The sequence below is a fragment of the Pipistrellus kuhlii genome, unplaced genomic scaffold, assembly GCF_014108245.1.
Source record: "Pipistrellus kuhlii isolate mPipKuh1 unplaced genomic scaffold, mPipKuh1.p scaffold_m20_p_3, whole genome shotgun sequence".
NCBI classification, from domain to species: Eukaryota; Metazoa; Chordata; class Mammalia; order Chiroptera; family Vespertilionidae; genus Pipistrellus; species Pipistrellus kuhlii.
The window spans coordinates 21,042,794-21,069,944 of NW_023425529.1; the positions used below are offsets into that span (position 1 = coordinate 21,042,794).

General features: G+C 39.9%; 2 protein-coding genes across 4 annotated transcripts; one reads left to right on the top strand and one right to left on the bottom strand.

The window, feature by feature from the left end:
* Nucleotides 1-1,071: 1,071 nt before the first annotated feature.
* LOC118729040 (histone H2A.J) lies at nt 1,072-1,587 on the top strand. Its single transcript, XM_036456275.2, has one exon. The coding sequence runs from the start codon at nt 1,162-1,164 to the stop codon at nt 1,549-1,551; it is 390 nt and encodes a 129-aa protein (XP_036312168.1). The 5' UTR covers nt 1,072-1,161; the 3' UTR covers nt 1,552-1,587.
* An 8,633-nt stretch (nt 1,588-10,220) lies between these two features.
* WBP11 (WW domain binding protein 11) lies at nt 10,221-25,382 on the bottom strand. 3 transcript variants are annotated; one of them, XM_036456271.2, is made up of 12 exons: nt 25,219-25,382; nt 23,955-24,094; nt 23,403-23,434; nt 22,194-22,287; nt 19,499-19,695; nt 18,446-18,579; nt 18,045-18,244; nt 17,324-17,515; nt 15,106-15,207; nt 14,392-14,682; nt 12,807-12,989; nt 10,221-11,221 (listed from the first exon to the last, which is right to left on the bottom strand). In XM_036456271.2, the coding sequence occupies exons 2-12, from the start codon at nt 24,016-24,018 to the stop codon at nt 10,788-10,790; spliced, it is 1,923 nt and encodes a 640-aa protein (XP_036312164.1). In that variant the 5' UTR covers nt 24,019-24,094; nt 25,219-25,382; the 3' UTR covers nt 10,221-10,787. The 3 variants fall into 3 exon arrangements, with proteins under 3 accessions (XP_036312164.1, XP_045443747.1, XP_036312165.1); XM_045587791.1 differs by lacking the exons at nt 23,955-24,094; nt 25,219-25,382 and adding an exon at nt 23,910-23,928; XM_036456272.2 differs by lacking the exons at nt 23,403-23,434; nt 23,955-24,094; nt 25,219-25,382 and adding an exon at nt 22,940-23,340.
* Nucleotides 25,383-27,151: the final 1,769 nt, after the last annotated feature.

Below are 27,151 nucleotides of genomic sequence, written 5' to 3' on the forward strand. Positions count from 1 at the left end.
ATTTCTTGAGCTCTTTGTACTTAAGGATAGAGTATGTCTTCTGGATCTTCCTTAATTGTTGTTGTTTAATATATTTTATTGAATTTTTTACCGAGAGAAAAGGAGAGGGATAGAGAGTTAGAAACATTGATGAGAGAGTAACATCTATCAGCTGCCTCCTGCACACTCCCTACTGAGGATGTGCCAGCAACCAAGGTACATGCCCTTGACCGGAATCGAATCTGGGACCCTTGAGTCGCAGGCTGACGCTCTATCCCCTGAGCTAAACCGGCTAGGGTCTTCCTTAATTGTTAATCCTCACAGGGGGATGGATGGGGAGCAACCCCGCAACCCAGGCACAAGCCTTGGACTGGGAATCGAACCTGCGACCCTTCCATTCGGAAGTGGGGGGGAGAGAGAGAGAGAGAGAGAGAGAGAGAGAGAGAGAGAGGGAGAGAGCGAGGGAGGGAGGGAGAGAGAAAGAGAGAGAGAGAGGGAGAGAGGGAGGGAGGGAGAGAGAAAGAGAGAGAGAGGGAGAGAGGGAGGGAGGGAGAGAGGGAGAGGAATGCTCTAACCTAGGGGTGTCGAACTCAATCAGAGAAGGGGCCAAAATCTAAAATCCAGCCTAAATCGCGGGCCGAATGGTTTACTGAACAGTCATAAACTGTCATTGTGATGGAAACGCAGCGGAGTGCAGTGATGACAGCGCGGTGCGGGCCACATTGCAAGGCCTGGCGGGATGGATTTGGCCCGCGGGCCTTGTGTTTGACACATGTGCTCTAACCACTGAGCGCACCGGCCAGGGCAAAAACCTTAGGACTTCATTTTGCTGAATGGGAGCGCGGACTTTGAAATCTCAGGACCCAATGCATTCAGAGGAGCCCCAAAAGCAGACCCCCTTCCCACGGACGGCTATGCAAATGAGAACTGAGGCTTGCCCTCTTGATTGGACAGAACTGGAGAAGGCGGTGCCTCCGCCCGCGTGCTCATTGGGAACGGCGCCTGCCAATCCTCGGGAACCGGAGCCGGCACTGCTGCGGCGTCCAATGGGGCGGCGCTGCCCCGCGGCCGCCGCGCGCGGGCGGAGGCAGTTCCGGTGTGCTCCACTCTGCGCTCCGGACCCGACGGGACGGGGACTGCCGGCTCTTCTGCGCTCGCTGGAGCTTTAGGCGACAGGTGACCATGTCCGGCCGCGGGAAGCAGGGCGGCAAAGTGCGGGCCAAGGCCAAGTCCCGGTCCTCCCGCGCGGGCCTGCAGTTCCCGGTGGGCCGCGTGCACCGGCTGCTGCGCAAGGGGAACTACGCGGAGCGGGTGGGCGCCGGCGCGCCCGTGTACCTGGCGGCCGTGCTGGAGTACCTGACGGCCGAGATCCTGGAGCTGGCCGGCAACGCGGCGCGCGACAACAAGAAGACCAGGATCATCCCGCGGCACCTGCAGCTCGCCATCCGCAACGACGAGGAGCTCAACAAGCTGCTGGGCAAGGTGACCATCGCCCAGGGCGGCGTCCTGCCCAACATCCAGGCCGTGCTGCTGCCCAAGAAGACGGAGAGCCAGAAGGCGAAGAGCAAGTGATCCCGACGCCGGCACCGGGGAGCTGGCTTTCCGAGCCAAAAAAAAAAAAAAAAAAAAAAAAAAAAAGCTCTTTCCAGAGCCGCCCCCGCAGCGGGTTTGACCCTGCTGGATGCCAGGGAGGGTCAGCGCGATCTAGCGGGGGAGGTGGGCTGCGGAGGGGCCCGCCGGGGTCGGGGCCAATAAAGTCGGTGAAAATTGTGTGGTTGAGAGAGCTGTGTGGTCGCGAGGCCCGCTGCCCGCCGGCCGGAGACCTCCGGAGCAGGTACTGGCGGATCACCCACCCGGCTACCCGGCTCGGGTCCGCAGGTCCCTCTGGAGGCGTGATGGGCGGATCGGGAGACCTGGAGGGACCCCCGGGCCTGGTGAGGCAGAGTTGGGAGCTCTCCCTGGGGCAGAGCTGGTCGCCTTCAGGCAAAGGAGAAGGGAGAGAAGGTATGGATGCGGTAGGGGCGGCAATTATTTTTATGGCCTCTTCCCACGCTTTAGCTTTTCTGCCCTATGTGGGCAATTCAGAAACCAGTTCTAGAAAAGAGACGGTGGGACCCAGCTGGTCGAGGTAGGAAGTTTTCGTACTTTTCAAAATGTGGAATCACTTTCCGTCTTGGAAGGAGGACTCTGATGACACAGTCATCAACTTATATTTTTCTTAACCCGTGAGCTGTTGTTGGCATGTGTTGGATATCAGATATTTTTGTACACACACTTACGTTCACATTTCTTTAAAATGAAGAAAACACCCAGGATTGTGGGTAATTCAGAAGCATGAGTCATGAGGTTGGAAAATTGTTCCCCTGATACTCATGTTGCATAACAGTGTGCAACGCCTTTAGTCATGAGTAGCGTATGCTTATGAGCTTTTAAGACAATTTCCCCAAGTTTCTAGCTTCTTAGTGGGCTTGTCTCCAACATATTATACTCCTTTTCGAATGTAGTAAGTTTGATTTTGCTTTATAACAACAAAGAGTCTGCTTGAAATCCCTTTTGCTCTTCCACTGGCCTAAAGTAATGGCCTCATTCCAACAATGCCTATATAAGTACTAGTATGTTATTAAAGCAATGCTTTAATAAATATGTGAGATATGAGAAAAAGGTAAGGACAGATGACTTAAGTGCAGGAACAAACACATCTCAGTCAAGAATTCACATTTAAAAGGTAAACTCTAGCAATCCTATTCCGTCCTTGGTTGACCCTTGCTTCCTGCTGGCCCATAGGGCTCAGAACAAGGATCCCAATTTATATTTCACTTCTTTGAATTCATTTCTCCTATGAGTCAGGGTTGAAGTCTTCGTCGGGGGCATGGGGGGAGAGTATGTCTTCATTCTTAGTAGTTTTTGGCCCATTTTCCCATATGGACTTTCTCTATTCTTCCCCAGTACTTGAGCATCTCTACATGCCATGCTCAGTACTAGGTGATGGGTGACGGGAGTAAATGAAGTCAACTACTGTCTTGGAGTTCACTTTTTTTCTTGATGGCTAAAGGCAGTACAATGAACAGATATCAGAGAAAGGATTCGCTTTCAGCTTCTGTTAGTACTTATGTCACTTCACTGCTTCTGGACTGAATGTTGGGATTAAATTAATCTCTAAACAATACTTTTCCCATGTGGTCATCTTTGAGGTGTACAAAGGCCGGGCCTCACACACTTACATTAAGCAGATTATTGCCTCCTAATTCCTGAGGAGATTAGACCCCAAGCGTACCATGGACAGGTTCCAGATGTCCACCTATTTACTCCACTCCTCACTTTTCATCCAGAAGGCTTTCTCATGTAAAATAGCCATAATATCCCCTTGAGGACTGAGATTGTTCACTTACTACACACATTAGGCATATTTTAGGCACTCCATAAAATAAAAGAAGTACCATTTCCTACAAGATTTGAGTTTACCCTTTTAGATGAAAGTGTAAGTAACCATAACGAATAAGATTTTTTTTTGTTTTGTTTGAATTTTACTGCCCAATTGTTAGGATAGTTCTCAATGTTTCCACTTTGGGGACATGGTAAGTGGTGGAGGGGAAAAAAAGTAATCAAGTGCTGGTTGTGACATTTAAGTCTTCATTTCCTGAAACACTTGAGGTTTATTACCGAAATGGTGAAGAAATAAGGATAAAGGCCATCAAAACATCATACAAAAAAACCAAAACAAAAAAACCCACTTTTCTTCCACTCTGAATCTTCCCCTCTGAAGATATCCCCTCTCAGGAGTCTGTCTATTGAACCCTGATATCTGACCAGGCAAGATACCAGGTGCAGTGACTGCCACCTCACCTCCACTTGCCACTGCCCTGAATTCTTAGGTTCTCCTTAAATACTACCCCTGCTGCAAGGTTCAATCAATCCCTCATCATTTCTGTTTTTGAGAGGTTTTTTTTTTTTTTTTAACAATAATTTATTAACAGTAAAAAATGCATACCTCCTGCCAAGTCAATTCAGCCTGTGACCCTTGAGCAAACAGCTCTTATCAATGTATGGTTGCTTCTTTAAAAGGCCAGTATTTCTTCAAGTACAAGACCAAATGGAAGAAATCAGTACAAAAACTGATTGGATCTGAATTCCGATTTTTAATAGATTTGTAATCCGTAGTTGTATTTTATAGACACACATAATCTTTCCTGCAGAGATAAGTCATTCAGTGGGGCAGGCTGTGGCTTGGGCAGAGCTTATTTGTTTTCCTGCAGGGCCAGCCTTGCCTTTGTGTCTCTCAGAACTGGTCTGTTTGGTTTTGTGTGCCTGGAATCCAAAGGTGTAGTCTGTCTTCATAATTGCCGATGACTGGCCTAATTCATGCAAACTCTTCATAAATCCCCTTCCAGTGGTTGAAAGGTTATATGCCATGGTGTTTAAGAACTCAAGTTCTTTGGAATGAGACAGGTTCAAATCCACCTTGTTCCTTACTATTATAGTTGGCTGACTTGGGAAATGTTACTCAGTCTCTTTCAACCTCAGTGTCATCTATTAAGTGAGCCTAATAATAACAGAATTTATTACCTTAGTGGATTTTGGAGAGAAGCCAATGAGACAGTGTGAATGAGAGCAATAAGTGTTCCATATAGAACTATTCTTATTTTTATGGGAAAATGGATTTAGAATGAGTAGCAGTAGTTATGGGACTTACTCATATAGGCAAACGTCGTTCTAACAATCCTGAAACTTATCTGGTAGAAAATCATAACAAGTGTAGTGATTGTTTTATTAATTAATATGTCCCTAACTCAGTCTAAATAGAAAAAGGTGCAATAAATGGTTGATGCTTATGAGCCTTAATTTGCATTCCCTTCCACTCCCCCCCCCTCCAACTCCCCACAACAATCTAGTTTGGAATTAATGGTTTGTTAAGTCACCATGCAAATTAAAATTGGAACCTGTTTGCTTAACAACTTATTGTGCATATGTGTTATACCTGTGATTGATAACTATTGTCAAGAAAAATGGTGTTATAATAGGATAAAAAAAGGTGGTTATAATCTAGCAGGCTACATGTAAAGAAAGGGAGATCGCTAGGGTGTTGGCATAACAGGAAACAGACACACCTGTGTCCCTCAGCCTGCTAGGGAGAGTGGCATCTGTGTAAAGTCTAGATTTAAGAGTTAGCCTGACATGACAGGGTGTATTGAGCAGAGAAGCAACATACACAAAGGCACAGGGGTCAAAAGACAATACCTACAGCTGGATGTGAATGAATCCAGGGGAAAAGGTCTGGTCTGGAGATAAAAAATTCACAACGCATGATTAAAAATGGTCAGAGTGGACAAAATCACCCAGAGGGCATATATATAGATATGTAAGTGAAAGTATAAAAAACAGCCACCGCCAACAGCATGTGAGGATCTATGAGATCTAATTGTCTGGCGGAGGAAGAGGAGTCACTAAAGAGGTGGGAGGACGTGGCCTGGAGGACACAGGAGACAGAGTGTGAAGGGACAGAGTTTTTTCACCAGGTGGATTGCTGCTCTCCTTGATAGCCCATAATTTGCTTATACTGTGACATATAACTAGAAAACTTTCTTTAGAGGTTATTACATTTTCCCCACACAGCAAATGCTGACAAGCTGGCTCACTTTACTAATGGCACTGGAATGGATAGATACACTTTTACTCTTTACAGAAATATATGGTGACAACTAAAACTGTCTTTTAATAAAAGATGAGAATATTATTCATAAAGAACCATTTTAAAATACATTATTATCATTCCATGTAGTTGAATATACTTTTAAACATTTTAATGAAGTTTAATTTTTAAAAAAATTATAGAAACGGTGGTAATTTACTAAATCATAAAGGCACTGTAGGTATTTTAGAATGCTAAGCATTTTAAAACTAAATTTCTATAAAGCAGATAATGTTTATTATCTCAATAGAGGGAAATGGAGAGTAAGAGGAACAGAAAACATAAAAACAAGAAGAAAAAACAGGAAGCCAGCTGGCTTCAGGCAGATATGAAATGGTCTCTTTATTTTGTGTTTTTCTCCAAGGAGAGGAAGAAAATTTTAGGTGTTGAAAACAGATTTTAATGTATCTATATATATAAAAGGCCAAGAGACCAACCATCCGTCTGACCATCCGACTGGCTGGTACATATGATGCACATTGGCAATTTAAATAAACATTGACTTGTGCAGGCACAATACATATAAAGCTCTCGCTGGTGCCGATCGCACACATGTGTTTCAATCTGTCATTGTTGATCATGAATTTGGTTGACACTTCTAATTAATTTCCTTTCAGTGTGCACGAATCCATGCACTGAGCCACTAGTTGATAGCGAATGACAGCACATTTGGATAGTAACTTGGGTCCTTGATAATTTTATCAAGCCATGCAATTAAAAAGCCAGCACAACTTAATTCCAGTTATGGAAATGAAGGAGGGATAAGCCCTACATTGAAAAATTATCTTTCTTTTAGACAAACCAGACAGGCAATCTGCTCATGAGGGCTTATTTGCTTTTGCTGTTAAGTACTTTTCAAATAAACTATCTTGTTCATGTCAAAAGCTTAAGTGACCATTGTAATTCCAAAAGATCCCTGATGAAGTTGAGCCTATTTAAAAGATAGGTGTACAAATTACTGTTATAATGAGTAGACATAAAGGAAGCAGGTGTTTGGCCTGGGAGAGCTGCAGTTCTAGACTAACCAGGAGAAATAATAGTGTTTTGTAAAGATGTGTACTTTCTGATCCCCAGAACTTGGCCAATGGCCAGTCATTTCCCGTAGTTCCAGGCAGAGAAAACTAAACAAACCAGTACCCAGTGACAAAAAAGCAAGAGTGAGGAAGAAGTCTATCAGAGTTAAAATGGCTACCTGAAACAGTTTGTCCTAAGATCACTGGTCTGAGGAGAACTTCTGAAATATTCAGCTCTTGGAGATCAGCTCCAAAACAGGCTTTTTAGGCCTATCTCCATCTTCTTCCTACAGACTTTGCCTCTTACAGACAACACTAAATATTAAACAAGCTAACAATCAATGAAAACAGGTAAGGGAAGACTAAAAACAGTTTTACCAAAGAACACTGACCAGACAAAAAATTCTGAGATCTTATTCCTAAGGATACATAATAAATTCAACTTGAAGTGATTCAACAAAATACAGAAACTCAATTCAGCATGAATTTAACCTCCCAGCCCTGAGCAGGTGGCACCTCATACAGAGATTCACGCTATTCATGAGTTGAGAGTCCTGGTCCCAGCAGCGAGTGCTTTAGATGAATCTGTGTTTTCATCCATGCTTTCTATCCAAAGACCACTGTGAACATACCTGTAGTTGAACAAGTTGGGTTTATTGCTCTTAGCAGCGAGAGAATACATACTGTGAGGAGATGTGGTGTCTTTCACTAAGAGGGTATTAGGATTTATTATAGGTTTTGGGTTTGTGTTCACTAATTTTGCGGCTTTGCCCAGGATTGCACGCTCTTGGGAACAGAGAGAAACCTATACTTTGGGTAAATACATCTATCAATAAAAAGATACAAGGAATGGAATGAGGGTAAAGTTGTAATTGGTGCATGTACTAATTCATATTGGCCAGCATAGGGGTCTGTTTGGTCATTTTTGTAGTTTGGACAACAAATATTTCTGTGTTCAGACATGATTGCAGGGTACTTGTTTTGATTTCTCACAGCTGTAGAATGGCCTTGTCTGGTATTGATGTTGTGTTGAAAATTTCCACAATAAACCACTATGTAGCTGGGTCAGGCCAACTCCTAGCAACACCAGTCCCTGGCTAACAGGGCCTTTTCGTGGGCTGCTTCCTCCTTTCTCAACAGCTAAAGGAAAACGTGTGACATGGAGAAGAGGGCTTGCTGAGCAGTGGAAGCAGACAGACATCTCAAAGCAAATGCTGCAGTGTCTGAGCACCATACAAGAGAGCTGCTGTCAGTGGGTATTTCAGTTCCACATTTATGTACTTTAAATCTGAACATAAACTGTGCACCTATGGATGAGGACAATGGGGGGTGGGGAGGGGGCGGAGGGTGGGGTGGGAACCTGGTGGAAGGGGGAAGAAATGAGGAACCTTTGTAATAATATGAACAATAAAGATTGATTTAAAAAAAAAAAAAAAATCCAAGTCCTCTAACATTCCCTTGTTCAAAGGACTTTTTTTGGCCTTCATTTAGATGTTTCAGTTTAACATGGTAATCCATATATTTCTAATAATTTTAAATTTACATACTTATATACTTATATATGTAAATGAATATATAAAATAAATGTGGTGGCCTTACTTTCCTCCCTTCTCCCAATATTCAGCTTCCCATTTGCCCAGCCCAAATAAAAATCAATGTTATCCTGATTTGAACTTGTCATATAATTAAAAAAATTGTCATAAAAAACACTCAATCCAATAAAAATCTGGACATTTATGTTTACTAAGCATTGGTTTTCTCCTTCATAGAAGTAGGGAGCCCTAGCCCATTTGGCTCAGTGGATAGAGTGTTGGCCTGCAGACTGAAGGGTCCCAGGTTTGATTCCAGTCAAGGGCATATGCCTGGGTTGCAGGATCAATCCCCAGTAGGGGGCATGCAGGAGGTAGTCAATCAATGATTCTCATGTTTGATGTTTCTCTCTCCTCACCCTTTCTTTCTGAAATCAATAAAAATATATATATATATATATTTAAAGTAGGGTAATAATTCCTTATTTTCTAGCAGTTAGTGACTAGTGTATGGTAAGAGCTCAATCACTATTATTATTGATTATACTTTTCTGCTTCACTTTCCTTTCCCTTTGGTATTTTCTCTCATTCAGTGCTTATAATATCCTCTACCTGCCTCCTGAGCTTCATACTTCACTGGCCTACTCAAGATTTCCTAAGATTATCTCACAGGGATCTGAAATGCAGCCTGTCCCAAACTGGGCCCATTCCTTCATTCTATACCCCTCAATTAACACATCTGTAAAACGAAGGAAATGATGGGTAGGTACTTCACAGGGTTAAGGATTAAATTAATACACATAAAACACGTTGTAGGATGCCTGGCACACAGTAAACACCCTGTTAGTTGCTGCTACCATCCTTTTTCTCTACAGCTTCACACCTTTTATTCCCTACTGATGCTGCCTACTACCCAAGCCCTAAATTGGAGACCTTAAATTCTTCTCTTCTGCCTCACTCCCTGCATCAAATTGATAATAGTCTTGTGATTTCTATCTCTGCAATAGATCTTTCAACTCTTCCACCTCCCTGTGCTGTCTGGGCATTCTCCATCTTCTGCCTGCAATGGCCTCCTAATGCATCTTCCCAAACCCGGTCTTTCACCCTTAAGTCCATCTATCCCCAACCCATAGTCACAAGTCTCATTCTGAAATGCAAATATAGTTCTAATAAACACATATTTACCATGTGCCAAACACTATTTTGAGATTTACCATATTAACCATTTATTATACATATATTAAATGACTTCTCCCTCTTTCATACATTATTCAATAAATCTTATATTATTCGTTATCTTTTAGGTATACATGAAAGGGACCTAAGATATAATGGGAAGTAATAATAGGTATGCCTAGTCTGAATGCAATGCATACATTGTTTGATTGTGTGTTTGTGTTTGTGTGTGTGTGTGCGCACACATAGGCATGTGTATGTCTGTCTATGAAATAAACTATCTATTGGGCCACTGGGTTAATCACATGAGCCTTTCAGCTTTGATACTCTCATCTCTAAAATGGGGAAAATATCTTTTAAAGTTATTTCCCAGAATTATAGGGTAGATGAGTGATTAAAGCACTTTGAAAATAAAATATTACCAATGCAAATATTACCAATGCAAATTAACATCATTAAGCATTCTTATGCATTGTATGTACTTTTAATAAAGGAAAGCTTAATAAATCCAACACACTAAAAAAAAGTAACCTTTTCTTTTTCTTGTAATAGTTATAAAAATGTCTCAAAAGGTTTTCCATTCAATCAGTTCACAAAGCTCCAGGGGAATGTTATTTTTGAGGATAAGACTAAATATGTTCTTAGCAATAAATAACACCTCTCAATTTTTTAAAAGTCAATAAGGTAGTTCTGAGGGAAAATAATTATTTCTCTTCTTTATCCCTTAACTTTAAAACTTAGTTTCAATAAGATTCTCATTCTATACTTTTAAACTCAAGGTACTTTTCTGATCATAAAAAATATAATATGTTTATACATTATCAGGAACTCAGAGGATCTTGGGGTAGAACATTTATTTCATGAAACACTCAAAGTTTATGTCAGTGGGAAATAATTTTAATTAAGGAATTGTACATTTTCTTCCCACATGTCTTGCTTTGTATTAGGAAATGACGTTGTGATCCATTTCACTACAATATTACAAAATATTTACAAGAAAATATTAAAAATAAACACAAAAGGCAAGATGGAGTAAAATAAACTGTTTCCTCCCCCAAAAAATCTCTACTCCAGAGTCCACAGCACACAAGAGAATCCATACAAATATGCCCCAGATCACAAGTTCCAAAGGACTGGAGAGGGGAAGAAATGGGATGAAGGTGGTGGTATGAAAGGGAATGGACGTTTGCAGCAGAACTGCTTCAGTAACCAACCTAGCCTGAGTGAAATACCCTTTCTTGTATGCAGTGAATTCCAAACAAGACTAAACTTCTAGATATTCCTTCAACTGAAATTAGAAAATACCCTGACAATAAAAGTAGCTCTTTTGTCTAAGTTTCCTAAGAGCCTCTTTTTCCACGAACCAATGATATGAACAGAAGTGTGATCCAGCATCAAAAGTTGTCACAGCAGCCCTTCCATTTCTTTCATAAAAGCTTCATATACATCATCCTTAGTTTGTACTGAGACAGGAACAGTTGGACCAGATTTGGGAGCTGCTTTGGCAAGAGGCACAGCAGAATCATCCTCTGACTTTCTCTGGGGAGCAGCAGTGGCCCCTTTATTCTCCCGGCGGACCCTCAGTGCGGTGGGCACGAACCGAGTAATCTCTGCCTTGGGATTAGTGATTTGTGGCTTGGCACTGATGGTTGCTGTGGCTTTCTTCTCAATGGTGGCTGCACTGGTGTCATCCGCCTTGGGTCGCTGAATCAAGTTGGGTGGAGCACTTAAAACTCCTGGGTTTGGCAAGGGAGCCGGTGGGAAAAGCCCAGGTGGGGCAGGTCCGAGTGGAGGCACCAAAGGTGGGCGCATCATGCCAGGACGAGGTGGAGGGATACCTAAATGAAGGAGAAAACAGGCTGATGAACACTACAGGAACTAATAAAATATAATTGCAACTAAGGTGTTATAAACAAGCTGACATCTTAAAAAAAAAAAAAAAAAAAAAAAAAAGACAATTTACATAAAATAATCTGAAATCATGCTACTATTTAAAATTTAAACATATTCTGATAGTAAGGAATTTATCTACCTAATAAAAGAGTAACATACTAATTGACTATACCTTTGTGACACCCACCAGCCAATCAGGAGAAAGTATGCAAATTAACCCAACAAAGATGACAGGTTAATTTGCATACACAGGCACCAAGCGACTGTGGGACGCAGGCATTCCGCACCACCCCAGCTGCTCTGGGCCTCTGGGCAGCGTGTGAAGGCAGAAAGGCTACTCTGGGCCAGAGTGGAAAGGCTGCTCCAGGCCACAGCAGAAAGGCAGCTCAAGCCAGAGTGCAGGCAGTGCCGGCAGCCAGGGGAAGGAAGGCCCATTCTTGCATGAAATTTCATGCATTGGGCCTCTCGTTTATTATAGAACAATATTCACCTTTAGTCTGTATTTTGTACTTACAGTAGTAATGTTTTCTTCTCTAAACAATGTACTACTTTAAAATATTAAGTAAAACTGAAAACATCAACTAGTTTTAAATATGATTTTAAAGTAGTTAAGTTTCAAATTTGACAGCCCAAGAGTCTATTCTAGCTGTATAGTGCAGACAAAGTTGGGCTTTGATTCCCATGGGGTTTGATCTCCACATTACTCCTCCCCACAACATGGCAACTGCATGAGTGGGAAATAAGATATGTAACTAATCACAGTATGTCACCATTCTTGGAAAAGAATCCAAGTCCCATTAACAGTTCAGACATATTTTACTAAGAACAACAGGTTTAATTTTCTTCAACTGCCATTTTTATGAATAAATATTGAGTACCAAATTTTGTCAAATCTAAGATGCTATGGCTTATACAAACTCATAAATATTCCATATAGAATTAAGAGAGGGAAAAAAATGTCCAAGTTGGGGGCTTAAAAGACCTTTATATTAAACTGAGATAGTCAGTGCAAGAAACCAAAATTATAATTGCCACACATAATAACACAAGGAAGTTTGCATATCTAGCATTGAAACTGGATTGAGAAAAAACAAACAAACATCCTTGTGATTTTGAACTTTAAGTTGGTACTTATGTAGATGAATGGAATCACTACAATTATAAATGAACTAAAAACTCAAATGGAGAGTTTAATCCAAAGTGGTCTCTGGCTGGAGCATCCCTCAAGTGACAGGCAGAAGTGATGAAAATACTCTAGGAAAGAATTCAAGTTCAACCCAGGATAATAGCAATGAAAAACACCATTTTAAGCTACTCCTTCAATTCAGATTATTGAAATGTGAAACTATGTCCTAAAGCAAATAAAATATACAGATTGGGCAAAAGTAGGTTCACAGTTGGTTGAATAGAAAATAATACAATAACTAATCAATAATGCTACAAGAATAAACTGTGTTTGCATAACTACAACCATAGACCTACTTTTGCCCCACCCAGACAAGTGTTCGCTCTGGAAATAAAAAGCCTTACCTGGAGGTGCAGGGGGAGGTAGCCTTGGTGGGGGTCCCCGAGGAGGAGGGCCAGGAGGCAGACCTGGAGGTGGACCCGGAGGAGGGCCAGGGGGTCGGCCTGGTGGTGGCCCTGGAGGTAAAAGTCGGGGTAAAGGCCCTCGGAGTCCTGGCATTCCAGGTGGTCTCAGGAATGGAGGAGCTCCTGAAAAGGTAAGGATAAATTAATGTCAAACAAATATATATGAAGTAGTAACTATGATATAAATAAAAGTAACTCAAATGTGATACGATTTATCACTTTAACCTGTAATCCGATAACTTCAAAAACTGATTGAAATGTGTGAAGCAGAACTCATCCAACAAATATCAGCACCAGAGATAGGGTACTGAATTTCTTTCGGATCACCTTTTTTTCCCAGCACTGACCAAAAGGATTTGCAATCACAACTCTGTTGGGCTGGAAACATATGGAAGTGAGAAGAATTTTTAAATGGTTCCAACATGAGCTGAAAATGGACTATAAAGTAAAGTGCTTTAATGACCTCCTAAACTCATAAAGACAAAGACCACTGAGAATGACATAAGATAGGTCATTTTGCTTTGGACCAATAGGAAAAAGATGAATTAAATTGAAGAGAACTTAATTGGCTGTAGAGAATAAATAAAATTATGAAAAGTCAAGTTCTGTTGTTTCATATTATAAATAAACTTTTTATATTTTAAGCCAATGACCTGGTTAACTATAAAGATTGTCTCTATCTATAAAGATTACACTGACATCCAATAATCCCCAAACCAAAGGATATGAGATTAATATTTACTGTATTCTAGTACCACTGGCTTCCAATTTTAAATGGGGTCAACTTGTCATATTAAAAAGCAGTATTAGCCGAAACTGGTTTGGCTCCGCGGTAGAGTGTCAGTCTGCGGAATAAAAGGTCCCAGGTTCGATTCTGGTCAAGGGCATGTACATTGGTTGCTGGCACATCACTGGTAGGGGGTGCGCAAGAGGCAACTGGTCGATGTTTCTCTCTCATCGACGTTTCTAGCTATCTCTCTCCCTTTCTCTCTCTAAAAAAAAAAAAAAAAAAAAAAAAGCAGTATTAAATAAACTCTCGGTTAAATACTCCAGTTTCTACCTGCTAGGATCAGAACTAATGATGAAAAAGGAAGATTTTTGGGAGAAAAAGATGGGTATCAGAAACAACGCTGGAAGAATATACCAGTTGCACTTATCCTTTGAGAATCCTTGATTTAAGAAATTGCCGAAACTGGTTTGGCTCAGTGGTAGAGCGTCGGTCTGCGGACTGAAAGGTCCCGGGTTCGATTCCGGTCAAGGGCATGTACCTTGGTTGCGGGCACATCCCTGGTAGGGGGTGTGCAAGAGGCAGCTGGTCGATGTTTCTCTCTCATCGACGTTTCTAGCTCTCTATCCCTCTCTCCTCCTTTCTGTAAAAAATCAATAAAATATATATATATATAAAAAAAGAAAGAAATTGCACCAGGATAAATAAGAAAACATCAATACTAATGATATAAATTTTTTGAAATAACTTCACTCTAACTACATGTGGACTTATTTACTCGCAAATGGAAATGCTTACCTGGAGGTGGTCCAGGAGGAAGGCCTGTAGGTGGTCCAGGTGGCCGTAAAGGTGGAGCAGGAGGTGGTCCAAGAGGAGGTGGTCCTGGCATGGGAGGTGCCTGTATCTGAGAAGGGGGAACAGACTGTGGGGGAGCTTGCTGCTGTGAGGAAGCAGATGTGCCATCAGAAAGAGACTCCTCTTTATGCTGCTTTTGTGACTGCTTTTCTGCTTCAGAATCGTCTGAATCACCTTCATCATCATCCTCTGAAAACTCCTCTACTTCTCGTCCCTCCTCAGGGATTTCCTGACCTGAAAGAAATTTTAAACCAGGTAAATGAAGTTGACTACTTTTTTACAGACAAGGAGCCAGTAAAAGAGTGATGATTGAAGACACATGCTCAATAAATGCTTTCTTAAAATTAACAACCAAATAGACTTCTTCAATAAAATACCTAAGATGTGGAAGAATCAAATGGCATTCCACTCATCTGTGCTGGTGCAGCATGATGGAGCAGGCTTTAGAACAAGACAGACCTGGATTTAAATGCCAGTTCAACCATTTACTAGCTGTGTGTAGCTTTGGGCACCTTAACGTCTCCAAACCTTACCTTTTGTAAAATGAGGATTTATTACTTATTTCAGGGTGGATGGGATACTAAAGGGAAAACGTACATAAAGAAACTGGCATGAGGAAATACCAAAAGGTGATTCACTACTCTTTCCCTACCTTACCTGCCATTCGAAGCATCATAGCTTGAAGAGGAGTCAGCTCCTTAATGTTCTTCTTCTTCTTCCTTGATTTCCCAGGCATATCTGCGAATCGTACACTCAGACCTAAGGTGCCAGAGGAGGGAGAGAAAGAGGGTTGAATTGGTATCAACAAAATTCAGTAAATGCTTACTAAATAACATATGCCTTAAATTACTAGACACAAATGCTGCATGTAAATTTCCTAAAAAAATTTGCAGAAGATAAGCACAGAAAAAGAGCCATATTAAAGGTAGTATATAAAGTGCCAACTGTTGGTAAATACATGCTATAGTGATTTAAAAGTGATTAAAAAAACCCCAACAAACTTCAAGAATACTAATAACATCTTTATGCCAATAAAATTGAACACCAAGATAAAAATAGATAATTTTTAAGAATGTAAGTTACTAAAATTGGTAAAAGAAGTGGTAAGACCAGACTAAACAAAAATGAAATGGTTGTCAAAGATTTACTCACTAAAAGGCACCTGGCTAAAATGGTTTTTATAAGGAAATTCAGCCAAACATTACGTTACAGAAATTTCCTGTAAAAGGGAAGAGGTAAGGATGGAATGCTATCCAGAACTCATGAAACTAGCATTATACTAAATGATATCAAAATGATACCAAAACTAACCTATCAGCCAGCATAAAATATAAGCAAATTGAATGACAGTTTAAAAAAGAGCCGAAACCAGTTTGGCTCAGTGTTAAGAGTGTCGGTCTGCGGACTGGAAGGTCCCAGGTTCGATTCCAGTCAAGGACATGTACATTGGTTGCGGGCACATCCCCGGTAGGGGGTGTGCAAGAGGTATCTGGTTGATGTTTCTCTCTCATCGACGTTTCTAGCTCTCTATCCCTCTCTCCTCTCTGTAAAAAATCAATAAAATATATTAAAAAAAAAAAAAGTAAATAAAAAAGAAATTGTTAACACAAAAGATTGGTCCCAGAAATGCAAGATGGTTTAACATTACAAAAGCGCTATAATGTGAATCTTTTGTCTTTTACCCTAGACAAGCCACTATGCAGTTCATTACAATAAAAAATTAAACATTCCGACAGATGCTTAAAAAGTATTTATTATAGTTCTTAGAAAACTAGAACTAGGAGGGAACTTCTTAACTGACAAAAAGGCTATTCACTAGATACTTTTCAACATCATACGAAATGATGCAGTGTTAGGAGCATTCTTGGTAATTATTTACAAAAGGATAAGAATTCTATGTAGGTGGGCTTTAGTTTTGTTTATACCACATCCTTAGTGTCTGCAAAAATGCCTTGTATATAGTAAAAACTCAGTAAATATGATCTGAATGAATGCACTGATCAAGTGTGCACTGATAAGTACATGTTAAAAAAAACAGTTGTCAGAAAGAGGAAAATAAGCAAAGATCACAAGGTCCCAGAAGAAATGGGAGCTGCTGTAGCTCTAAGGGCTTTCTACTTTCTAGTAATAGCTCCATAATAAGGGTGCTCCACAATTTTTCATTACCAGTTCTCTCCATCCACTCTTTTAAATTAGCTTTTTGATTTGCAACCATAATTCTTAACAGGAGAAAAAATGTCATTATTATAAATACTAATATTATTAAAACATAAATACAGAAGTGGTAGGCTACAAAAATAATTCCAAAAGAAACTCTAAGACTTTTGGGGTGTGACGCATTATACATTTTATAATGCTCAATATCTATTACAATGGTTGAAATTTTCTTGATGAATATCATAATTACTTTTTAAAATCACACCTAACTCAGTCTGAATTTATAGTAATCAAACACATAACATACGTTATGGATATAACATGTTTCCATTAAGTCATGACCCCAATGGCCTATTTGAATAATTATGGTTCTGGTTCATTTAATATACCATGATCATACATAATTTAAAGGTAGGTATTTAAATGTAGATATTTAAATAGACTTATAAATACCCATGAGTACATCTTTATGCTGTTGAATAGCTATTATCTTCCCCTTCAAAAGACGTTTTTATTATATTTATAGCTTAATTGTTTTTACATCCATTAGTACTTGCTATGTGTCAAGAACTTTGAGAGAGCTGAGATATAAAGAATACAACTATGATCCTTCCTTGCAAGGAGCTCACAATTATTTCCACAGATGCACTAATAAATCTGGACTTCAGTCTGTGTCCTATTTATTGATCAATACCATGAAACTTTCATCTACACATACCTGATTTTTTTTCTTCATTGTTACTTCTTTCATTATCATCTCGGTGCACAAATTCATCTCCTTCACTTTCTCCATCTGATCGGTCAGTGTCGCTGTCATCAGTACTGTCATCATGCTTATCTTGATCCATGTCCTCAGGATAGCCATCATCTTCACTGGTGCTGGAAACATCATCATCATGACCCCTTTGAGCTGAAAAGGGAGGAGGGAACAAATAATATGATTGGATCCTCCTTTACATGATACTCCGAAACAGAGAAAATTATGCTTATTATGTAACACAATTATCTGTTTTAAAAGTTTGTGTAGATCTCAGCTATTCAGATGGTCTGACAATATTTTCATTTCACAATAGTTAAAATTCAAATTTGAAAACAAATTACATTTAGGAGGTTGTAAACATACACATATACACAATCACTATGACTAAACAATAATACTCAGTGCAGATGACAAAGCTGAAAGGGAAACAGATAGCTAAGTCTTAGGGAATTGCTAGTGAGTGGTATTTCTAGGAATAGCCTAATTTGAAACAAAACAAACATTTCTATACTTTGTTATTTTTGATGCTTTTACTTGGCTAGATCCTATGATTTATCCATCCTTTAGTATGTACATGGTATCATCATTTATTTCCCAAATTCTGAGGGTGGTGAATGGGGCCAACAAAACAAATGACAGGGGAAGGGCTGTAATAGCAAAAGGAACCTTCACTCCTTACCAAGTTCAGGACTATATAACATGTCTTCATCTCGCCGGCGAGGGGGAAGATCCAGGGCAAAACCCACTTTTCGGCCATACATTTGCAAGACCTGAGGAGGAGGTGGACCAGGGGGCGGACCAGGAGGCTTTCTACCAGGGGGCAAACGTGGAACACCATGCCCAAGAAGAGGAAGAATAGAGACTGCCCTAGTAGGAGGCCTGTAAATAAAATTTCATAGGTTAACAGTAGTACTTACTTCCTCTTCTAAACCATTTCCAAGGAACTTTAAAATTTCATTTTTAATCAATTCAGATGCTGCTTATATTTACATTGTCTTTTACTTCCTGCTGCATTAATTTTGGCTCTAGATAGTCCAGAGGTGCTTTTGATACATGTGATTTGATTATGCTACAACTTACCCATAGGCTGAGGTCTTCTTAAGGATGGAGGGTGGCTGGGCACCAGGAAGTGGAATATCTTGGATCAAGATGTTGGAAGGAGCATGAGGCATATCCGGCAAAGGGATACTATCCACTTCCACATGCTGAGCATTCTGAAACAGAGAAAATCTGTCAGTAGAAGGTAAGAGTAATCCACAAACTTGACACTAAAAATTCAATGTCAGCTGAAAAACTTGGGATTTGCTTTTCACCTAAAATGTATGTCACAAAAAATTAAGAACAGGCCTCATCAATATTTCCAGTCTGTCAATGAACTGGAAAAAAAAAAAAAATCATCTATCTCCTCTAAAAGAACCATATCCAATTGTTTTTCTCCCTGTATCAATTAATTCTTTTTGGTTTTGGTTTGAAATGCTGTTTAGAGGAGTGTAGGTGTCTGCTACTAAAGCCACCCTATTTAATATTCTGAATGACAAATACCATATATCAATTAACAGAGTATTTATTTCCAGTGGCAGAGCTTGAACTCTAACATTCGTTTGCCTTTGATGAAGTTCTGCCACATATTAGGGGCATGACTCTGAGCAAGTTATCTTAGTTTTCTTTTTCAGTAAATGGGAACCCATACTACCTACTTTACAAAAATTATAGCATTTGGTGTTTTACAATTTTATTTTGAGGCAAAATTTACAATGACATTTAAAATTCAATGAGTTCTGACAAAAGCAAGTAGTCATACTATTGTAGTAATTCCCAGTTAATCCCTAATGATATCCCAAAACAATTGCCGCTACAATTTTTTTTTCCCCCCTGTGCTACAATATCAAACAAATGGAATCATAACTATAGAAGTTTGGTATGTTTGGTTTTTGAGATTTAAAAATACCTGAGCAATTTCCAGTTTTTGTCTATTAATGTGTTAGCAGATGGATTAATTTTTCTTGTATATGTTCAGTTTGATAAAAAATTGCCAAGAGGAAGAGGTTCAACAATCAATTCTCCCATTAACAGGCTTAAGTGCAAATCCTAAATATAACACTTTAGTTTCTCTTTCAAAAAAAAACTAATTACCTTCACAGCATCAAAATATTGGCTAAGTTGAGCCCTTTTCTGTTCATATTCTACTTCTAGCTTTCTCAATTCTTTGTAAATATCTGGATTCTCTTTTTCATAGAGTCGTAGAATACGTTCAAAGGTTTCACGCAGCTTTTTACGCTTGTCTTTCAGCACCTTCTCATTTAATTGTGGCTGTTGCACTGGGTTAAACTCTGAGAGAAAAGAGATTATGGAATTAAAAAAGTCACTTCATTTAGTTTGTCAAGAGACTACATGATTTAATAAAAAATTTTTATTGTAACATTTTTAAAAGGGAGGTAGGCACCAGATATATCCTACAATTCCTAAAGAACTGCAATAGGTACTTATGAAAATTACACTTTTTTAAGAGGGCCATTTATTGTATTTTCCTAAGAAATGTCACCTAATTATACCATCATCACTATAATAAAAATCAACTTTCACTCCTCTATGCTAATGACTGATATAGTTAAGCTTCAGCCAGAGACCTAAATCCTTGGCTCTGTCATTTAATTCGGAGATCTCGGGCACTTTATTTAAATTCTTTTATTATCAGCTTCTTCATCTGCAAAATGGGGACATCAACTATGCCACAACAAGGTCTGGTGATTAAATGGGATCACATAAAAAATATCTAGAGGTGTCTGGTTCATCATTTAACTATGTTGTTTTGTCTTGTTACCATATAACCTTCTCTTCCCAAATCTGCCTGGCAGTCATACCTGTCCCCCTCCATCACTCTTGCCGGAGACTGACTCAGAGATCAAATGGTACATGATCCAAACTGAAGCCAGATCCCTGTCTGAGGTTTTAAAATGCAGATGTGGGAGAAAGAAGCTTTCACAACAGAGATGAAATAAACCTAGAGCTATCTGTGACCTTGTCTCCCAACCACCATTCATTTTCCATACTTATTCTATCTTCTACCCCAAGAAATTCATTAGTATTCTGAATAAAGATAACATAAAAAGACCAGAGAGAGATGAATAGGCTTGATAATGATATCTGGGTTTTTGAGGTCAGCAGCCCTTAGGGATTTCCAAATTATGGGAGTCAATGCATACTGTTTTTTTTTTTTCTGATTAAATTAGTTTATACTGAATTTTCTATATTGTAATTAGAATGCTGATATAGTGTTCTGTTCTCCCTTTTTCTTTCTTTTCTTCTTTTTTTTTTAAATATATTTTATTGATTTTGTACAGGGAGGATGGGAGAGAGAGAGTTAAGAAACACTGATGAGAGAGAGTCATCAATCAGCTGCCTCTTGCACATCCCCTACTGGGGATATGCCCACAACCAAGGTACATGCCCTTGACCGGAATCGAATCCGGGACCCTTCAGTCCCCAAGCCGACGCTCTATCCATTGAGCCAAACCGGTTTCGGCCCTTTCTCCCTTTTTCTTATTGACTAACAAATTTAATTATCTTCTCTAAATCTCATTAACTTGTCAATTTATTCAAAACCAGAAGGTATTATCTTACACCATAGTATTCCTGGTGTGATTAAAGTTCCTAAATCAATGTAGGATCATTTAATAGGTAATAAATATCCTGATACTCTGGGGACAGCATTTGTCCTTACTGGAATTTAGACTCGAGGCAACAAGTGGATCAGTTACAGCTGAACTGGGGAAGATTTGGCATCATGCAGCCTGGCCCAGAACGCTTGCCAAGGTTAGTGCACAGGCTCTGCCAAATTACTTTAGAATGCTGATAAATACTGCATGCACATGAAGCTGGATTTTTTTGGGACCCCATTTAATGCATCATCAAGGAGATCCACTGTAACTCTTACTGTTTTTGAGCAAACAACTGAAATATTTTGGGTACCTTTGTAAACAAAAGTTATAAAGTTCACTTTAATATGTAATTAAAAAAGTGGCAGAGGCAGAAGAAAGAGTGGCAAAAACTCGACAGCTAAAAAGCACATAGGAGTTGACTAATTATGCATGTTGGGAAACTTCTATTAAAAAAAATTTAAAATCCCATGTTCTAATATTAAGAAAGTAAGTATCTGTGGAATAAAATTTCCAGTGGCAGAATCACACAGGATTCTCTATCTACCTTAGATGCAAGGAAAGATAACATCTAGTGACCTCATGTGGTTCCAGTTATGACAAAGCAGTGATACTGAAGATTCCTATAGAGATTAAATAAAAGTATGAAATGTGAAAAAAAAAAAAGGGGGGGAGGGATCCCAATATGGTAATTGATATTAAGTATTTGATGATTTCTGCTATATCCTTACTAAGTAGTCAAGTACCTGTGGATAATCTCATTGGAAAAAATGGGAAACTGATATACTCATGGGGCCTAATAGATTTACTCGGTAGCTGTCAAAATTAAAAAAACAAAACAAGACTAACAAAAAACCTCAAGGTGATTTGAGAAGCCAGATATCCGTCTTCTCTCAAAAACAATGAGCTAGCCAAAGTGGGTGTTTATTACCTAGTAACAATGAGCTCAAGCTAATTAATGGCTTCCCTCTTATTCTAGGTTATCTTGTTTACAATTAACTCCCACCACCCCATTTTATTGTTCTGATATTAAAACCAAATTCAAAGATCAAATGCCACCATGCCTTAGTTTTTCTTATGCCTGCTCTGCTTCACTCAGTATCTGCATGCCTGCCTCTGTGTATCAGACTGTTATTTTTGCCATAAAATCTAGCCTTTTAATAAATTCTTACCCATTTCATCCAATTTCTCCATGTCCCGGATAATTTGTTTGGGATCCTTCATCTTCAAAACTGCAGCTCGTACCATCATGCGCTGTTTTTTGTTCTTGGGAAAAGGAAAGAGCAGTATATCAAGAAGTTGGACACTCATGAGTTTTTATTTCAATCTGCTTCCAGAATCTATTTAAACTGGGATTGAACTTCTTGGTTTCTGATCTCACCAGAAAGAGAACTATTTAACTTTTTACTCTAAAGAAATGTTTCAACTTTTGACAAAGAGGTAAATAAATGTTATTTATTAGAAGTGCTTTTTGAGGCAAGTATTTATGAGACCTAAAGCAGTCACTTAAAATATTTTAGCTTTTTTACTTAATAAACAAAGGTTTCAGCTACATTCTAAAATTATATACCAGTAAAGTTTTGAAGGATTTTAATACTAAAATAATGCAACAAAAATACACAATTGAAAACAATTAAAACCTTAACATTTTCTCAACATGTTAAGGTATTATACTAACAAGTAAATCCTTCCTTATTTTGGGAAGTACTTTGTCACAAACTCTTCATCTACAAAACCAGGACAATGAACAATTCAGCATCACATTTATTTTCATTCACTAGTTCAGTAGCTGTTAACAAAGTAGTATATCATAATAACTAACAAAAAAGTGACTTTCACAAGTATTTCCTTAGCTCACTGGGAAACCTAATCAAGTAAACAATGTGACACATTGTGAGCTATCTGCAAGGTTACTCACTTCAGTTTCCAGGTACAGATGGCCCTGACTTCCCATGGTCTGACTTTACCATGGTGCCGAAGTCATGTACATTCAGTAGAACCTCAAATTTAGATCCTTTTCTGGGCTAGCCATATGCAGTACGACAATTTCTCATGATGCTGGGCAGCAGCAAGGTGATTTTGCCCAACTGTAGCCTAATGTATGTGTTCTGAGTATGTTTAAGGTAAGGTAGGCTAAGCTATTAAAAGCGTTTTTACTTAAGATATTTTCAATTTATGATGGATTTATCAGGACATAACAGTAACCTCATCTTAAGTCAAGGAGCATTTGTATGATATTTCGGATTAGTAAATTTTATGGCTTATTATAAGAAGTATATTTTCTGGCAAATAATTGAAAATGTCATATTAAAATCCACTAACCCCAAATGTAAGATGTGACAAACAACACTTATAGCTAATTTGATAATCTGAAATCATACCTTCTTTAATTCTCTCTTCCGGGCTTCTTTCCCTTGAGAAAGAGAAAGAGAGAAGACAGACCTTTCAAATCGTGACCATTACAGCATTTCCTCAACACAGATAATTCATATTGTGTGTGGCTGTCTTGTCCTCTGTGGGTCTTTTAGCAGCATCACTGGCTTCTACCTACTGGCTACTACTAGCACCCTTCTAATTTGTCAACTAAAAATGTCTTTTTGTTTTCTTAACAATTAGGTACATAAAGAAAAAAAATATGCCATAAAATATTAAAGAACCTGGAAACTTAATTTGTTCAGAATTCGGAATACATAAAGAAAGCTTTAAGCTAATTCTATTGTGCAAGTCAATCAAATTAGAAATATGGGTGTGAATTTTTTTTTTTTTTTTTCATGTTTGAAGTGTTAATCATGTACCCACAAGAACACTGGATAACTTCACACAACTGACTCCTAGCACTGCTGGTCTTGTTAATTAGGACATCAAGAAATAGATCCCCTAATGCTTACAATTTCTACAACTTCTCTACAGCATCCTCATTAATGGATACTTACGGGCTTGGTCTGTGGGGTTCATAAATTTTCCACTCTTGGTGGATGATGTAGATCTTCGTCCCATGTTGACAATCTGTGTGGTTCACTTATTTATTAAAAAAAACACCAAACTACCAGGATCAACATAAGAATGTCCAAACCTGTAGGAAAGTTGTAAAAGAGCCTATTAGAGCTTATCTGAGCCAAACTGATGCCCTGCCTGGCAGCAAGATCTCAAAATTGCTCTGGATGATGACAGCTTTGCAGTCCCTGTTATACCTTGGGCATTAAGGAGGGAATGTGAGCACTATTACACTGAGGTGGGAGAAAGGGAGGAAAAACCTAAGATTGGGTTTCAGGATAGTTAAGAAGAAAATGTGGCCCCTTGAAGGTCCTTAAACTTTTTGGAGGGGTCTGAAAAAAGCATTTTAAAAGTGTGTTAACCAAGAAGCGCACTCACACAGACAATGGCCAGGACTCGCTCAACAAAACCATAAACCTTTTACTGGGAACATTACAGGCCGGAGGTAGCCTTTTTAGAGGTAGACCTTACAAGGACACCTTTCCTTCTCTATAAAGGTTGTATCAGGCATTATCAGTGCCTTCTTCAGCAGGTGTTCGATTGCCCTGCTTGTGCCCAGTGTTTCCGCGCGCTCCGGTGGCACCGAGTCTGCCAGGTGAGGGGTTCATCCTCTGAGACCCCGGGGGCCGCGGCAGCAAAGCCGGAACGAATCCCAGCTCTCCTACTTCTCCCCGGTATCCTCCGGCTCTTTCCGAAACGGAACCAGAATACTATTTACAATCATGTCTACAGAAGACGGCGCAGCTTTGGTCTGCGCACATGACTGGGTTGTCTTAAAGCCCCGGCGGCAGGGAAGGCGGGCCCCGGGGCCACGAGGGAGCTCCGCACCGGCAGAGAGGCTCCCCGGGGAAGGAAGGAGCCACCGCCAGCGCGGGGTCACCTCGGCGGCAACCGCCGCAACCATAGCGACGGTTGACCCCGACTCGAGGTGCAGACATCCAACCCAAGGCCACCTACCAACCAACGCGGGCAGACCGGAGGCGGCGCTAACTGGCCGGGGCGAAGTCCGCCGCTAAGCTAAACCGCTGGTCGCCGCTCCGCCCCAGGTTCGGGGATCTCCTCTAGTCCGCGCCCGGGGAGACCCCAACCGCGGGGAGGAAGAGCGGGGCTCAGGGGCCTACCGTCCCCGCGGCCACCGCGCGGGCTCCTGGAAGGGACGGGAGAGATGAAGAACCCGATGGGGACGACCCCGCACACTCACACGCCTGCTGGGCTCCAGGACTGCGAGGAGCCGGGAGGGGAGGGTTCTCGGCCTCTTTCCCTTCGTTAGGGGCCTTCACCTCGGCTCCCGGTCAGCTATCCAGCAACCGCCATCTTGAAACCTCGCGCCCCGCCACCATCCCTACGTCACTTCCTATCCCTGTGGGCCCGAGATCTCGGCGTTTCTCGGCCCTGGAGACGTACGGCGTAACCAAGGACTCCACGGCTGGAGTCGCTTCCGCTCCAAGACGGAACCCAATTGGTTGGCTATCTACTAAGAGCCCGCCCTAATGTTACGCAGTACAAAGACGCCAGGTTGATCGACACTTATGTAGGCCAATAGGAATAAGGAAACGAGCCGGCTCGGATGTGATTGGCTGGTATAAAGATGGCCCTGCCTCTTGGGCCAAAGATAGTCCGACCTAAACCCGGTGCTTAATTGATTGTTTTAGACCGGTGGATTCAATGATGGGAAGTGTGTTACGGAGTTTCTGCGTCCTGGAGTTGTACTGGTTCTGGGATTCTTTTTTCCCCCTCTCTCTTCATGACGTAAGCTAGTGTGATCTTTTAGGAATATCTGTTTGGAAACGAATCCCCCAATAAACATATATATTTGCTACTGTGTTTTGCCAGCGTCTGGAGTTCAGTAGTTGTTTATGGACACAGAACGTTTGTAGACATGTGAGCAAATGCATCAGTGCCCTTATTGGAGTCCCGGATTACTAATCTACAAGAAGGAAGTGTGGGGATACTTGTACTGTCCGTCTTAAATTTAGGACAGCTGAGGTGGTTATATTAATTGGCTTCTGGTCTTTTTACCAGCCAAAAACCCCTATGTGATGTCACTATACGTAGGCGATTATTCCCTTAGTTCTAGGGTTCGAAGGTTCTTTCTTTCTCCTCCATCCGCTCTTTCTGTCTCCTCCCGTGTCATTTCCTCTTAAAGGTAATTTTAAATACTTAAAAAAATGATCTCCTTAAAGAATACACTTGTTTATTTCTGATCTTACTCTGAATATTCCTTATAAGAAAATGTTAGATATAGGTCATTTCTTACAATCAATGATCAATATTCTAAAATACTGGTGGAGATACATATTAATGTTTGGTAGAATATTTAAATGTGCACTTAACTGTTTAAGATTGGTCCTTTATCTGAACTAACTGTAGTTTTAGGAAATCCTTGATTTGGTTTTAGACTGACTTGAGTCTCAAAAAGAACAGTAAAATGTTCTTGTAGTTTAAAGCTTATAAACTAGGTAATAACAAAAATATTTAATATTGAAGTAAATAGTAATATTTTGGAACTAATATTAAAATCAATGATAGAAGAGAAAATTAATATTTTTGAAAAATTAATGTATTTCATTCTAGCTCTTACTTTTTGAGATATGCTGAGGTTTTTAAATTTCAAGATTTTTCTTGAACTTGGATGCAAGAATCTACAACAAATATAGTTTTGCATTAATAGCTTATTAATAATTTTATAAGTATAATCTAAGAATAGGAAATTATTAGTTGGTACAGGGTTTAGAAAACATTTCCATCTGCAGAAATTTAATTGAACCATTAGGCCTTCATAGTATCTGGATATTTCTGAAATTAATGTAATTAATAAAATGGGCTACCCAAAGCTTTATATAGCAAGGACAACTTCCTCCATTCTACTATTAATAGTATTGATAGTGAAATTTATTTTTTTCTGAAAACTCATAAGATAATCAATTATGATTTTCCTTTGAATGACAAATTCCTTTTCTTTTAAAATATATTTTTATTGATTTCAGAGAGGAAGGGAGAAGGAGAGAGAGAGAGAGATACCTCAATGATGAGAAAAAATAATTGATGGGCTACCTCCTACAGGCCTCCTACTGGGGAATGAGTCTGCAAACGGGATTTGTAGCCCTTGATGGGATCGAATTTAGGACCTGTCAAT